This window comes from Vigna umbellata, chromosome 1 (assembly GCF_029865625.1).
Source record: "Vigna umbellata cultivar VRB3 chromosome 1, Vumbellata_1.0, whole genome shotgun sequence".
NCBI classification, from domain to species: domain Eukaryota; kingdom Viridiplantae; phylum Streptophyta; class Magnoliopsida; order Fabales; family Fabaceae; genus Vigna; species Vigna umbellata.
This window is the reverse complement of record NC_142165.1, coordinates 2,001,496-2,016,902: the sequence shown is the minus strand read 5'-3', so window position 1 is coordinate 2,016,902 and position 15,407 is coordinate 2,001,496. Positions and strand designations below refer to the sequence as shown.

The following is a 15,407-nucleotide window of genomic DNA, read 5'->3' as shown; positions in this document are numbered from 1 at the left end:
TGTTGGTTGCAAGTAGGTTTTTGCTATCAAAGTTGGTCCTGATGGTATTATTAATCGCCTCAAAGTCCGTCTTATAGTCAAAGGTTACACAAATTTTTGAGTTGGATTATGGTGATACATTTTCTCCAATGGCAAAGATAGCTTGTGTTTGTTTATTTATATAGTCATGACTGTTCTTCAATAATGATTTCTTTATCAATTGGATATCAAAAATGTGTTACTCAATGGAGCTTTGCAAGAAGAGATTTATATGGAGCAACTTCTAGGATTTGTTGCTCATGGGAAGCCTTATGTCGTCTTCGCAAATCCTTGTATAGCCTAATACAATCTCCTAGGGCCTGGTTTGGAAAATTTAGCAATGTTGTTCAACAATTTGATATGACTCGGTGTGAGGCAGATCATTCAGTATTTTATCATTACTCGAGTGTTGAATGTGTCTACTTGATAGTATATGTTGATGACATCGTTCTTACATACAATGACAACCATGACATCTCCCAAACGAACCAACATCTTTGCCACCATTTTCAGACCAAAGATCTTGGCAAACTCGGATATTTCTTAGGTATTGAGGTAGCATAATCCAACAATGATATTGTTATATTTCAAAGGAAGTATGAATTAGAGATTTTGGAAGAAACTGGGCTGATGAACTCAAAATCTATTGACATACCCATGGACCCTAATACTAAACTTTTACCAAATCATGGGAAGCTGTCAAATCCCGAGCATTATAGAAGATTAGTTGGAAATTAAATTATCTTTGATGGAGCCAAATTCCAGAGGAATCCAGTGGCCTGAAGCTCCCAGATCAGAGGTGTGGTAAGTGTGTTGGTGTGCAGCGGACTTGATGGAGTAAATGTTGATGGAGGTGTTTGAATGAAGCAAGGTAGAATGAGTGAAGCCTCTCAGCTCAGAAAGCCTTCATATAATGGAAGGAAGCTTGAGAGAAAATGAAGAAATTGCAAGCAATTTTGACTCAAGAGCAGAATGCAAGACTGGAATATATTTCTCAGCATTTGGGCATAGCTCTAAAGTAACTACAAAAGGAAGAGGTCTCCTATTTATAGGAAAATAAGAGCCTCAATTCTGAAATGAAATTCAATCCAAATGCAAATGAAAAAGGCGCCAATTTGCTTCAGCTCCAAACATGCCTCAGCAGCGCACGTGAACAGCACCAATTCTGAATTCTTTTTCCAACTCAGCAGTACACGTGAAAGTTGGCCTAGCTGAGTTTTTTTGATAGCTTTGCCAACAAGCTTCTCCCTCCAAGTCTCCCTTTTCATGTGTTCAAATGCTATGCTGGCAGCTACTTCCTCCAATTTTATTAATCCTACAAAACAAAGAAAAAATGTGCTTTTAATTATGGGAAGAAGGATTAATGTAAATTACCTTCCATAGAAGCAAAATAGTATATGGTCCTTCTTCCTCTTGAATCCTCTTTGCCATGGCTCTAGTAAGAGGTCCAATGTGCGTCTTAGATGGTCTTCCATCAGACCCTCCCTCTTGAAAAAGATCTGTCCTCAGATCTGCTTCATCCTGTTGATCATCTCCTGTGAAAGGAATTAAATCGCAGATGTTAAAAGTAGGACTGACACCATAACTTTCAGGAAGGTCTAATATGTATGCATTATCATTTATCCTTTTGACCACCTTGAATGGACCATCTCCTCTTAGACTAAGTTTGGATTTCCTTTGAGAGGGAAATCTTTCCTTTCTCAAATGAAGCCAAACTAGGTCTCCTTTTTCAAAAACTATTTTCTTTCTCCCTTTGTTGTTGTATTCTGCATATTTTTGAGTTTGTTTTTCAATTTGGATTTTGACTTTCTCATGTAACCTCTTGATAAACTCCGCTTTAGAAGCACCTTCTTTATGAAGAAGAGAAGATGATTCTGGAAGAGGTAGTAAATCAAGAGGTGTGATAGGGTTAAAACCATAAACAACCTCAAAAGGAGAAAGATTAGTAGTCTTGTGGACTACTCTATTATAAGCAAATTCAATGTGAGGTAGATGTTCATCCCAAGATTTGTTATTACCCCTTAATATTACCCTTAATAGTGTAGATAAAGATCTATTTACTACTTCAGTTTGCCCATCAGTTTGTGGGTGACATGTAGTAGAGAATAGAAGTTTAGTTCCAAGCTTTTCCCATAAAGTTTTCCAAAAATGGCTTAGAAACTTCACATCTCTATCAGACACTATAGTTTTGGGTAAGCCATGCAATCTCACTATTTCCTTAAAGAAGAGTCTAGAGATATAGCTAGCATCATCTACTTTGTGGCAGGGTATAAAATGAGCCATTTTACTAAAACGATCTACTACCACAAATATAGAATCATACCCCCTTTGAGTTCTTGGCAATCCTAAGACAAAGTCCATGCTTATGTCCTCCCAAGGGGTATTAGCTATAGGAAGAGGTGTATAGAGTCCATGAGGCATAATTTTGGACTTGGCTTGTAAACAAGCTATACATTTAGAACAATGCCTTTGAACATCTATTCTCATGTGTGGCCAATAAAATTTACTTTTCAAAATGTTTAGAGTTTTATCAACTCCATGATGGCCCATGAGTCCTCCGCCATGACTCTCTTTGATAAGAAGTTTTCTAATGGATCCTTGGGTATACAAAGTTTTCCTTTATTAAAAAGATACCCCTCAGAAAGATAGAATCCATCAAAAGGCTTCTTAAGACATGATGAATAAGTGGATGCAAATGTTTCATCATTTTCATATAACTCTTTTATGTCATCAAATCCTAATATTTGAGATCCTAGAGTTACTAATAATGCATGTCTTCTAGATAAAGCATCCGCAACAACATTAGTACTCCCCTTTTTGTGTTTGATGACATAGGGAAATTGCTCAAGATATTCCACCCACTTTGCATGTCTTTTGTTTAGCTTTGCTTGCCCTTTAATGTACTTGAGAGATTCATGGTCGGTGTGTATGATGAATTCTCTAGTTACCAAATAATGCTCCCAAGTTTTCAAAGCTCTAATGAGGGCATACAACTCTTTGTCATAGGTAGGATAGTTTAAGGTAGGCCCCCTAAGTTTTTCACTAAAGTAAGCTACGGGATGTCCTCCTTGTATTAAAACAGCTCCTATTCCTACCCCAGATGCATCACATTCTAGTTCAAAGGCTTTGGAAAAATCAGGCAAAACTAGAATAGGTGCATGTGTTAACTTGTGTTTCAAAGTCTCAAAAGACAACTCTTGCTTATCACCCCAAATAAAAGGCATATCTTTCTTGACTAGCTCATTTAAAGGAGCAGCTATGGTGGAGAAGTCTTTCACAAATCTTCTATAAAAACTTGCTAACCCATGAAAACTTCTCACCTCTCCTACATTTTTAGGGGTTGGCCATTCTTGTATAGCCTTGATCTTCTCTGGATCAACATGTACACCTTCTTTTCCCACTTTGAATCCAAGGAAAATCACACTTTCTTGACAAAAAGTACATTTGTCAAAGTTGGCAAAGAGATGATGTTCTCTAAGAAGAAGCAAGACTTTTCTGACATGGTTAAGATGTTCTTGAAGGCCTTGACTATAGATTAAGATATCATCAAAGTAGACCACTACAAATCTGCCTATGCATTCCCTAAGCACATGATTCATTAATCTCATGAATGTACTTGGAGCATTGGTCAAGCCAAAGGGCATGACTAACCATTCATACAAACCAAACTTGGTCTTGAAAGCAGTTTTCCATTCATCTCCTTCATGAATTCTTATTTGATGGTATCCACTTTTAAGATCAATTTTGGTGAAGAGATTTGCTCCATGTAATTCATCCAACATGTCATCTAACCTAGGAATGGGATGCCTATACTTGACAGTTATGTTGTTGATGGCCCTACAATCTGTACACATTCTCCAAGACCCATCCTTTTTAGGGACCAACAACACAGGCACAGCACAGGGACTTAAATTCTTTTGGATCCACCCTTTGTTCAACAAGTCATTAACTTGTTTCTCTATTTCTTTTGTTTCCATAGGGTTGGTTCTATAGGCTGGCCTATTAGGTAGGCTTGCCCCAGGCACCAAATCTATTTGATGTTCTATTCCCCTCAAAGGTGGTAATCCACTTGGTACCTCTTTGGGAAATATATCATCAAATTCCTTTAAAAGTTTTTGCAACCCCTTTGGTAGAGAACCAAGTTCATGAGTGATTGAAACAAATGCCTCTTTGCAATAAAGAAGGAAATGAGGTTGTCCAAGAAAAAGATTTTTGGAAATATTCAAGGTTTGAGGTTGGACAACTTCATGGGCTGAGGCATGGGTTACCAAATTCTTCTTTTCTTTCCTATTTTCTTTTTTCTTTTCTCCATCCAACTTCTTCTTAAGAATTATTTGGTCCTCTCTTACTTGTGAAGGTGTAAGAGGACACAAAATAATTTTCTTTCCCTTGTGTTGAATGGTGATTTTGTTGGTGACTCCATCATGTAAAGCTTGTTTATCATATTGCCAAGGTCTTCCAAGTAATATGTGCCCTGCTTCCATTGGTACTATATCACAAACAATTTGATCTTCATATTTACCAATGGAAATAGGTACACTTACTTGTTCTTTAACTACTATTCCATCATCCTCTTTGATCCATTGAAGTTTGTAAGGTTTAGGATGAGGAGTAGTGGTTAAGCCAAGCTTCTCTACCATTCTAGAACTACAACAGTTGCAACAAGAGCCACTATCCACTATCATTGAACATGTCTTTTCTAAAACTTTGCATCTTGTGTGGAATAGGTTCTCTCTTTGTGACTGTTCTAATTCTACATGTTTACTTTCCAGGAGTCTCCTTACCATAAGTAAGTCACCATCACAAGGTAAAACTTCTTCTTCTTCAGAAGTGGATGTCTCAGACTCACTATATGAAGAACCCTCACTTTCACTCTCATGCTCAAGGATGTAAGTTGACCTTCTATTGCGGCACTCAGATGCATAGTGCCCTTTTTCCCCACATCTAAAGCACTTAGTCTCCTTACTCTTATGATCTCTTGAAGGTTCTTTGACTTTTTCTTTTCCTCTCTCTCTCTCTTTCTTCATATCTTGGCTTGGTTTGACTACCCTCCCTCTTATACTCTTTCTTATGGTGAGAACTATGAGGGTAATCTTTCTTGGTGGAGCTTTTCCTCTTTAGTTGTTGCTCTACCCTCACACAAAGTTGGACTAACTCATTGAGATCATTGTAGGGTATAAGTTCAACCCTATCTCTTATGTCATAGTTAAGTCCACTTTGAAACCTAGCTATTGTTATCCTAGGTTCTTCTCTTATCCCAGCTCTCAACATGAGTAACTCCATTTTTTGTCTATATTCCTCAACACTCATGTTCCTTTGTTGGAGTTTATGGAGTTTATCCATTATCTCCCTATCATAATAGGCTGGTACATGCCTCCTCCTCAAGGCAGCTCTCATTTCATTCCAATACCTAATGGGAGGTAAGTGTCTTAGCCTATGGTCCTTGACTAAGGCTGTCCACCAAATTAAGGCATAACCTTGAAAGCTTAGAGAAGCCATGGTGACTCTCCTTTCATCATCTATTTGGTGGCACTCAAACAATTGCTCAACTTTCATTTCCCACTCTAGGTATTCTTCTACATCATCTTTTCCATGGAAGGAAGGAAGATCAATCTTAGGCTCTCTTGGATAATGCTCTCTAACTCTATGTTGTCTTCTAGGAGGCATTTGGTAGTGGTCATCATTGTGATGACTACTATTTTGCTCAATTTCACTTAGAGAAGATGATGATTCTTCTCTTCTCCTATGGGAAGACCTCTCTTTCTTTTTATCTTGATTAATCAAAAGTTGACTAATCATATCTTTGAGCTCACTAATCTCTTTATCCCTTTGTTCAAATCTTTGCTCAAATTCTTCCCTTAAAGACATTTCACTATTGGGTTTCAAACTTCCTTGCACACTTGATTGACTCATTCTTGTCAAAGGAAAAGGTTTTCACAAAGTTTTCAAAATATTTGACAAGTAATGAGTGAAAAGATTTTCACAAGCTTTCTTTGTTTTTGGTGAAAAATTTCTAAAGAGATTCTAGAAGTAAAAGATGTTTCTAAGTAGCTCCCAGGAAGAAGAGGTGAGTCACAAATGGACAAGCTTAGAAACCAAGTTCTTCCTTAGCCAGAGTTTCCTTAGAATGTTCCTTTACTTTAGTTTCTAAGTAGAAATTCTTCAAATTCTTTTTAAATGTTATGAACCTACAAACCAAAGAAAGGTTTACTATATGCTATGCTATCCTAAATACCACGGAGACCTAAAAACAAAAGGATTACTCAAGACATTTAAGGAAAGCAATAAAGATGCAAGAATGTAAATGCTAGACGGCCCTAAGTGAAAGTGCAAGTGACACTTGGAGCCCTTGACACACTTTCACACTAAAGAAAACGAAATTGGACTATTACAATGTTCAATTGTGAGCTTGGAATTGCTTCAAAAGCATTTTCCCAAGTCACTTGGCACAACAACAGAAATATAAAAAAAAAAACTACAAGATTCCGTGATATGAGTACTCAAACAAGCTCAATTAAATGTGTAAAAATAGTGTGGACTTCAATCTTCAGCTGCTGCCAAGTGTATCTCAAAACAGTATGCAAGTTGTTCCAATTCTGGTGGCAAATTATGCTGCTGGAATGTATTCTGCAGCTGCTGGACAGCAGAGTTGCATCTACTCAAGAGCTCCTAATTGCTTTTCATTTCAGCTTTCCCCTCACTTCCTAGTATGCTACCATTATAAGTAAAGGTTTCTGCAACTGGATGCTTCACAACAGCTGTCACAGTACCTTAAATCCACTCAAACAAACCAAGCTAGATTTACCATTCTGCACCAGTTTTCCACACCAATTTCCAGCAATAATTGACAATTTTGGAAGCCAAAAATGTGGTAAACAAATGAACTAGGTATGGAAAAACAGCAAGTACACAAAAGGAACCTACCAAAGGTGCTAGAACAGATTAAGAAAGCAAAAAAAACGCAAACACAGTTCAGAAATGATTCCAAATGCAAACTGTTTGATAATTTTCAAAACTGTTTGATAAAATGCCCCAATGACTTTCAGATTTTTGAATTTTGATTTTTCAGGGCCTGTAATCTGGATTGCACAGTTCCAACAACTTTTTTTTTCACTTGATATTACTTCTTTGAGTCATCTATTTCATTTTTAATCATGGAACCAGCTTTTTCACAATCCAGTAATGAATTTTTTTTTCATCAAAATTACCAAACAGCAGCTGGAAAAACAGAACTGCACCAAAAAAATTAACTGAATTTTGGTGGTTTGAGATCCAAAACTATATGGAAGTGTTTCAATCTTTGTTTGGACAGTTTCAACAATTTTTAATGATGAATTTGAACATGTTCAGACCTTAAAACAACTTAGAAACTGCCTATAATTCGAAATCATTGTTTCACTTCCATTTTCACTCAAAAATTGATGGTTTCAAATGCAAATTTGCATATAAGTCATGTTTTGACCAAATGAACAGTACTAGCAACTTTGAACCATCAATTAAAACTTGTTCAAGCTATAAAACAGCAAAGAAACAGCAGATTTTCGAAAATCCCTACTGCTGTACCACTTATGCAGTAAATGGCACCAAAATAACCAACCAAATTCAGTTTTATGGAATCAAAGTTTGGATCAGCAAGGAAAAGACTCTAGGCAATGTGAATACACAGATCTAAGCTGGAATTAAAGATGCTTAGCATGACCAAACTCAGATTAAACTATGCAATGAAAATTGGCACGGTGATAAACCAAATTTAAATCTGAAATAACAAATGACTAGTGTCTATGCACAACCAAGCTATGCAAATCGCATTTCATTGCTTGTTATGGTTGGCTACACTCTTAGCATCATTCAACAACACTAAACAATGTTGTATCAAGCTTTAGAATCAATCAAAACCAGCTGAAAACAGATTTGATGATTTAGAACAGCAAACAAAATTCTGCATCAGATTTTAACAGAATTTTACAACCAGTTTGGCTTATTGGATGCTTCAGCCTATATTACCAAGGCTAGATCAACTCATCACTGCCTCTAATGGTAACAAACAGCTTGTATAGCACTGGTAAGCACAGAACTCAATAGAAACAATTTCAAAACAGTGACAATGTTAAAACAGCAACAGTAGTTTGCACAAGACTTTAGACAAAACAGAATTTAAAGTTCAAAGCTGGAATTGACTCAAACAAGAAATGATTCACCGTTTAAAATGAAAAATGGACATAATACACTGTAAGAACACAGAATTAAAGGCTGGAACAGAATTACAGAAGCAGAATTAAAACTGAAACAGAAATAGAAAACAGAAACAGAAAACAGAAACAGAAAACAGAAACAGAGATGGAATTCAGCAGAATTAAATTGCAGAATGAGAAGAAATGCTTAGCTCCTTGGTGCGTGGAGAACCTAAGCTCTTGATACCACTTGATGGAGCCAAATTCCAGAGGAATCCAATGGCCTGAAGCTCCCAGATCAGAGGTGTGGTAAGTGTGTTGGTGTGCAGCGGACTTGATGGAGTAAATGTTGATGGAGGTGTTTGAATGAAGCAAGGTAGAATGAGTGAAGCCTCTCAGCTCAGAAAGCCTTCATATAATGGAAGGAAGCTTGAGAGAAAATGAAGAAATTGCAAGCAATTTTGACTCAAGAGCAGAATGCAAGACTGGAATATATTTCTCAGCATTTGGGCATAGCTCTAAAGTAACTACAAAAGGAAGAGGTCTCCTATTTATAGGAAAATAAGAGCCTCAATTCTGAAATGAAATTCAATCCAAATGCAAATGAAAAAGGCGCCAATTTGCTTCAGCTCCAAACATGCCTCAGCAGCACACGTGAACAGCACCAATTCTGAATTCTTTTTCCAACTCAGCAGTACACGTGAAAGTTGGCCTAGCTGAGTTTTTTTGATAGCTTTGCCAACAAGCTTCTCCCTCCAAGTCTCCCTTTTCATGTGTTCAAATGCTATGCTGGCAGCTGCTTCCTCCAATTTTATTAATCCTACAAAACAAAGAAAAAATGTGCTTTTAATTATGGGAAGAAGGATTAATGTAAATTACCTTCCATAGAAGCAAAATAGTATATGGTCCTTCTTCCTCTTGAATCCTCTTTGCCATGGCTCTAGTAAGAGGTCCAATGTGCGTCTTAGATGGTCTTCCATCAATCTTACAGCAACTTGTCTTGACATTTTTTTGGAAGTCAATGTGGTAAGCCCATTTCTTAATTCCCGAAGATCATTGGAATGCAGTCTACTTATATTAAAGTACATTAAAGGAGCTTCCAAAAAAGGGTTGTTATATAGATCCAATAACCATACAAAAGTTGTTTGTTATTCTGATTGGGCATGATCTCCTTCTGATAAAAGGTTTACATCCGGATATCGTGTTTCCATTGGTGGTAACTTGATCTCTTGGAAAAGCAAGAAATAAAGTGTTGTGACAAGATCTAGTGCAGAAGTAGAATATAGAATTTTGGTCTCAACCACTTGTGAGTTTGTTTAGCTTAAGCAATTGCTTAGAGAGTTACAAGTGGAGGATGTCATTCAAATGACACTTATATGTGACAATTAGGCAGGTTGTTCTTCATATTTGTTCTAATCTAGTCTTTCATAAGAGAACCAAACATATTAAGATTGATTGTCATTTTATTCAAGAGAAGATTGTATTTGGAGACATCAAGATTGAATTTGTTAACTTAAGTGATTAGTTAGATGATATTTTCACTAAGTCTTTACAGGGATTGAGAATTAATTATATTTATAACAAGTTTGATAGATACGATTTGTATGTACCAACTTTGAGAGAGAGTGTTAGATATATTTGATTATAAGATAACTTAAATAGATATTTTATCTTTACCTTTTATTTTTTGTTACTTTGTTATTATTCTTTAATTATATTTTGGGTTTAGTCTATATTAGTCCCTATGTTTATTTTCTACACAGGAGAGAGTAATTTCATACATAGTTTTGCCAATATATTCAATAATACTCATTGGACCGACTAGTGAGTGTGATTTCTTATTTGTTATCATGCACTTCCCAGGCAACGATGGACCATAAGCCAGACCCTGAAAAACCCAAGTCGTGGCCAAAATTTATTCTGAGGGTTGATCATCGTATGTGTGAGTACTTGACTTCAGGGAAAAAGACAAGACTTGCGACATTGAGCAGTTATCTCAAAGTCTGGATTCTCCTGAAGGTATAATTGATCAATAAATAAAATTTAGTGATTGTTGCTATGCTTGTACACGTTTACCAAGCTTTATATTTATTGATTCAAGTTCCTTTTAGAATAAAATACCTTCCATTGCTTAAGGGAAGTATTGGAAATGTTGGTTTTACATTGCGAAGTGTGGGATAAATTATCATTGCCATGGTTATTCATTTTAATCCTAATATTTTGAATCCTCTATTTTAGGGATGCTTCCTAGATTTTATCTTTTTTTCACTGCATACCACACGCGCCTAGTAAATGGCACCTAGTGCCATTGAGCTTGTTAGAAGCTAGGTTGGAATTTATTTACTGGCCTAATTTTTTGTCTTACCTAGATTTTAGTGTCAGCCTATAATAAATTTGATTTTGGATTCATAAAGTACGCTACGAAATAATTGTTTTTCAATTAATTTTCAAACGCTTCCAATTAAGTCCTGCATTGCTTAGCAGTGATTAGCTGTTTGTAATTCTTCAGGTTGCTAGAGGGTTGACTAGAGGATCGTTTGAGGTCAAACCATTTACGGATGACAAGGTGGAAAAAAACCAGCATCAAGTTGCCATTTCAATGTTAAGATCCTCGGAGGCCAGAACCAAAAAGCCTGGCCAGAATGTAACTCTTGTTCAAGTGAAAAAATCAAAGGCTAGGGGAAAATGAACAGTTCTTCCTTGAAATGTTATATGATATTGTTCCACATGAATTTTGTTTTTGCCATACTCAGGGAGTAAAACTTTGGTCAAAGCTTGGGAGGGCAAAAATAATGAGTTCACTTTTGGGAGTAAGTTAAAATGGCTCTAATAGGTACAGCTTTTAGGAAAGTAAATGCCACCCCCAAACTTATCTCAACGAGCAATTTTGTTCATAATTTTTTCAAGTGATTACAGGTAGCAGCACTCTTCACATCATTTGACATACCAATCAACTCTGCCATGGAAGGATAAGAAAGAGAAACCCGGGCACTCCAGCAATCATTTAGCATGATCTACAGAAATAAATTTCACAATGATTGAAAATTTTACTTCCTGTCCAAGCGAGAGAAAACAGTTCAAGAGTAGTGCTAGTGTCGTCATAAAAAACAATAGCATGAGTATAGTTAAGAATGTTGCAGTGCTACCCCCATGAATTTTATTTTTGTACATCATTTTTTGATATTATTCTTATAATTTCTCAATATTTTATGTTTACTCACATTTGGGTGAAAATGAGTTAAATTGAGGTAGATTGTGATGTTCAAGGCAGAGCTTGACTTGTTTTTTAAAATTAAATGCTCAAGAACATATCTTGGAATAGACTAACGAGTTTATATTTATATGCAAGTCAGGTCCAAAAGCCTTTAAAAATAGACTATAATTAGTATATAACTTTATAATAGTTAAATTTCAATATTATACTATTACTGCTGTTACTTATAATTGTTACTAATTCCAGAATCTAGCCTTAGTCCTTTAACTAATTGTTACTTTTTTGAAAAACATTTGTTTGATGTGAGTTAAGTATACAGTTTTGTCTATTTTCATCCCTATGGACACTCCACCACTCCTTATAATTAGCACTCTAATTGCATTATTCAAACAGTATAACAAATTATGATACCTGAACCACATTAAAGCATTATAATTGATGCTGATGGAATTTATGTCTAAATTAGTTGTGGTATTTGTCATTCCAAAATGTGCTTAGTTTATTTTATTTTAATAAAAGAATAATTTATCTTATCAATTTCAGAAGGAAATTCTATGAAAAGAAGTACTATTCCTATATATAATCAATTATTAAAACATGGATTAGATTGAAAGGAGACAAGAAAAAAATTGTTTTCATATGCAATGCTTTTAAAATCAGAAAGGTGATTGAACTTTAAAAATCATCAGTTTATGATTCATCAAGCTGATAATTACCACCTCTCATTCCAGAATGAATTTTTCAGGCGTAAAATATATTTCGGAAAATCACGAGATGTGGCTAAAAATTTACCAGGTAGAGAAAGATAATAGTTCATTAGTCCAATTAGTTGAACAGACCAGTCCAAATATAAAAGCTATGAATAAAAGAATCTGTAACGCCATAACAAATTTTAAGGAAAATGAATGAATTTGTAACATCACAATCCCAAGTGTCATCCCAGTTGCCGAAACTGATAAAAAGAAAATGTGTTCTTTTTATGGCAATGAAAAACACTTCAATCTTTGGAAATATCTTCCCTGTCTTATTCTTTGGGGAAATACTTTTCTCCTCTCTTTACAAGAATGTCATCATGTCTTAAAACAGAAACAAAATCAAGCACCAAATGACATGGCCACCTCCCCTAACAACTGACAATTGAAAAATCTATTATTATATCTTCGAATTTTCCACTAAAGTAGTAAAGTGGGTGAAAATGAAACAGAGAAAAATAGTGTAAGTAATGGTAATGTAAATGATTTTTACTGGTCATCAATAATCTGTAAGTTTATTAATTTTTACAATGCTAAAGAAACCGTTATTTCTGGTTATTTAATAATTATATTAATAATGCATAGAAATTACGCTCAATGCAAAAAGGAAAAGCACAAATAAAAAAAGATCAACTTTGTGCTACAGTCATCCACATGGCTAATGGATATAAGGGGTTTAAGAACGAAACAAATTTAAATTAAGAACTTCAAAACTTCAAAGTAGTCACTACTCTTACAATACAAAAACTATAACGATTTTACTCCTCACTGCTAAGGCTAAAGGATACAAATTCTCAAATGTAACACATATAACAGCTAAAAGTACATTTGAGTATATTTCAATATATCAGCCATTGGAATTTCAATTCTCACATTAGTTTGCTGCAACATTACAGGTATTAATGCCATCCTTGCAATCACTGGTCAAATCATTGAAAGTTTCAAGCTGCTTTTTACCTCTCAAGAATACTTCTGTATCAACGGACACTCTCATGTAACCATCGAATTCAACTCCAACTCCGTTATTGAGTTTTGTTGTCTCAGAGTACCACTCACTGGTTTCATCCCAAAGTTCTTTATACTCGTCAAGAAAATGAGTGGTATACTTGTCTTTAAGAGGGTCGAAGAAAGATGTATCAGGTTCATTTGTTGCTATGTAGAGCTTCCTTCCTTCCTCAATCTTGTCACCCAAGGTTGAAAGAAGTGCATCAGGAGAAGTATGTGCATCAAGATTAGGCCACAGCTCCTTGTTCCTTGCCTTTTCCCCTCTCACAACATGAACAGAATCGTAGTCCCAATTCATCTTTGAAGCTATTGCAGACACTATATCCATCAACCTCCTTGATTTCCATAACAAATGCCACGGCCTTTGAACTACGGATTCTGTCTCTCCTTCACACACTCTATACCAGTAGTTATCTGGCTCCACAGATCCAAACTTCCTCATGATCAAGGTATCCTTCACATCCCTAAGCTTCATGGGTGTAACCCTAAAATCTTCCACAAGATGAAGACTCATCCCATCTTTATGTTGCCACTTGTTCCAGTCTTCCCAAAACTGCTTCTTGTCCAACACAGATGCCGCCTCCTTTAAATGCTCAAAATCAAAGTAGAACCTGAAATCTTTGCCCTCCTCATCCAGCCTTGATGATGTGTAAATCGAAGACAGACATATGCTCAAATCCATTATCAACGTTCGGTTCAGGTACTGAGCTTCCCCAAGAGCACACAAGAAACTCCACAAGTAATGATTCATGCTCTTACACCTGTCTCCACCACCTTCATAAATCAAATATTTACCATGACTAAATGAACTTTCAGATTCTACCACAGGGAGACTGTCATTAACAAACTCTCCAACAACTGGTAATGCGCTGGCCAGCTCCAGATTCGCTGGCGTCTTCTCCAGCCCTCCTTTCAGATGCTTCTTCCTCTTCCTGGCATTTACACCCGTATGGTACTCCCCAATGCTAACAATACTAAGTGTACAATTCTCAAACCTATCAATCACAAACCTCCTATAATCCTTATAAAATGCAGCAGCTTTCCCTTCCTTAGGCCTAAATCGCCAAGCCATATCGCAAGTGCTGTCATTGGAACCGGAAACTGGCTTTCCAAATCGGTAAAAATGGATATCCTGAAACTTGTCAATGGTTGCCCTCATCATCAAATGAAACACCTCAGGGTCCTTACAATCAATAGGGCCACTCACATCACACTGAGAAGCTGACGCAGCATCGCCACCATCAACAGTATCGGCACTAACCAAGTTATCAACATCAGTTGAGTTGATAATGGAGCCAAAAACTGTTTCATTAGCGGCCATGAAATCCTCCCCTGTTCTAACAACAGAGTTATCAGACTTAAAAGTGGCATTGGATTTGGAAGTGAGGAATGTGGTGATCTTGGTTGAAGGGTGAAACAGGGGATCCTCAGGTTCATAAGTGGCAGCCATAATCGTGAAAACCAAAACCCCAATAACAAAAAATGAGAAGCAAACGTTCCCAATCATGGCCATGGCATTCTGACCTAAATTCTCAGGCCGGAAAGTCCCGGTTCTAGAAAATGCAGACCGACCCAGCATTCTTATTGTGTATCAAATCACCCCCCGAGATATGTATCCTACAAGAACATCAAAAAACAATGATACCCAGTAAAGTAATAGGGATTATGACAGCGAAAAGGGTTTAAAGTTGTCATTTTTATTAGAGAGAAGAAAATATAACAATCAAAGTAATTTGAAGATCTGAAAATGAATGAAGCAGAAGAAACTAAATCTCATGAGAGTGAACATGTTCAGATACAGATACCCATTTATCGAAATTGCAAGATCTGAATTCAGAATTCAATTGATAACTAACCTTTTATCTTGAAAAAAGATAGATCAAGCAAAAGGGCAACACTGACACCCTCCTCTCTCACTCACTCCCCGAATCTTTCGGTGCTGTTCACATATGAAACTTGTCAACACAAAATCGAATTATGATTATTCAAATATTAAAAGATAAAAAAAATTATGATATGATAGTACAAAATATGAGCGGAATGTGCACCTACTTGATGAAAAGATGAAATAGTTAATTAATACACAAATTTAAAATTAGTAATTTACTTTTTCAAATAAAGTAAATTTTAGGAAGATAATTATTTGTTCGATACTTTCACAATTAATTATAATGGTTTTATTAATTATGATAATGGTTTTTTTGTGACAGAAGAAGATGGTAATAGCAAAACTTGGTCACCGACAAT

The 15,407-nt window shown here is 36.0% G+C and overlaps 2 protein-coding genes across 2 annotated transcripts in view; one reads left to right on the top strand and one right to left on the bottom strand.

The window, feature by feature from the left end:
* The window catches only part of LOC148204387 (ribonuclease E/G-like protein, chloroplastic), a 37,583-nt gene extending 26,662 nt beyond the window's left edge, over positions 1 to 10,921 (top strand). Inside the window, exons 13-14 of the mRNA XM_088105602.1 lie at positions 10,053 to 10,208; positions 10,699 to 10,921. Of these exons, the coding sequence (XP_087961728.1) occupies positions 10,053 to 10,208; positions 10,699 to 10,878 (336 nt within the window). The 3' untranslated portion in view covers positions 10,879 to 10,921. The remainder of the gene's footprint in view (positions 1 to 10,052; positions 10,209 to 10,698) is intronic.
* A 1,902-nt stretch (positions 10,922 to 12,823) lies between these two features.
* Positions 12,824 to 15,173, bottom strand: LOC148204386 (calcium ion-binding protein). The gene is made up of 2 exons (XM_088091469.1): positions 15,017 to 15,173; positions 12,824 to 14,777 (listed from the first exon to the last, which is right to left on the bottom strand). Exon 2 carries the CDS (start codon positions 14,737 to 14,739, stop codon positions 13,030 to 13,032), a length of 1,710 nt encoding a protein of 569 aa, XP_087947595.1. The 5' UTR covers positions 14,740 to 14,777; positions 15,017 to 15,173; the 3' UTR covers positions 12,824 to 13,029.
* Between the last annotated feature and the right edge of the window lie 234 nt (positions 15,174 to 15,407).

Coding starts and splice junctions, on each gene's coding strand:
- LOC148204386 (XM_088091469.1), bottom strand. CDS start 14,739: ATGCTGGGTCGGTCTGCATTTTCTAGAACCGGGACTTTCCGGCCTGAG.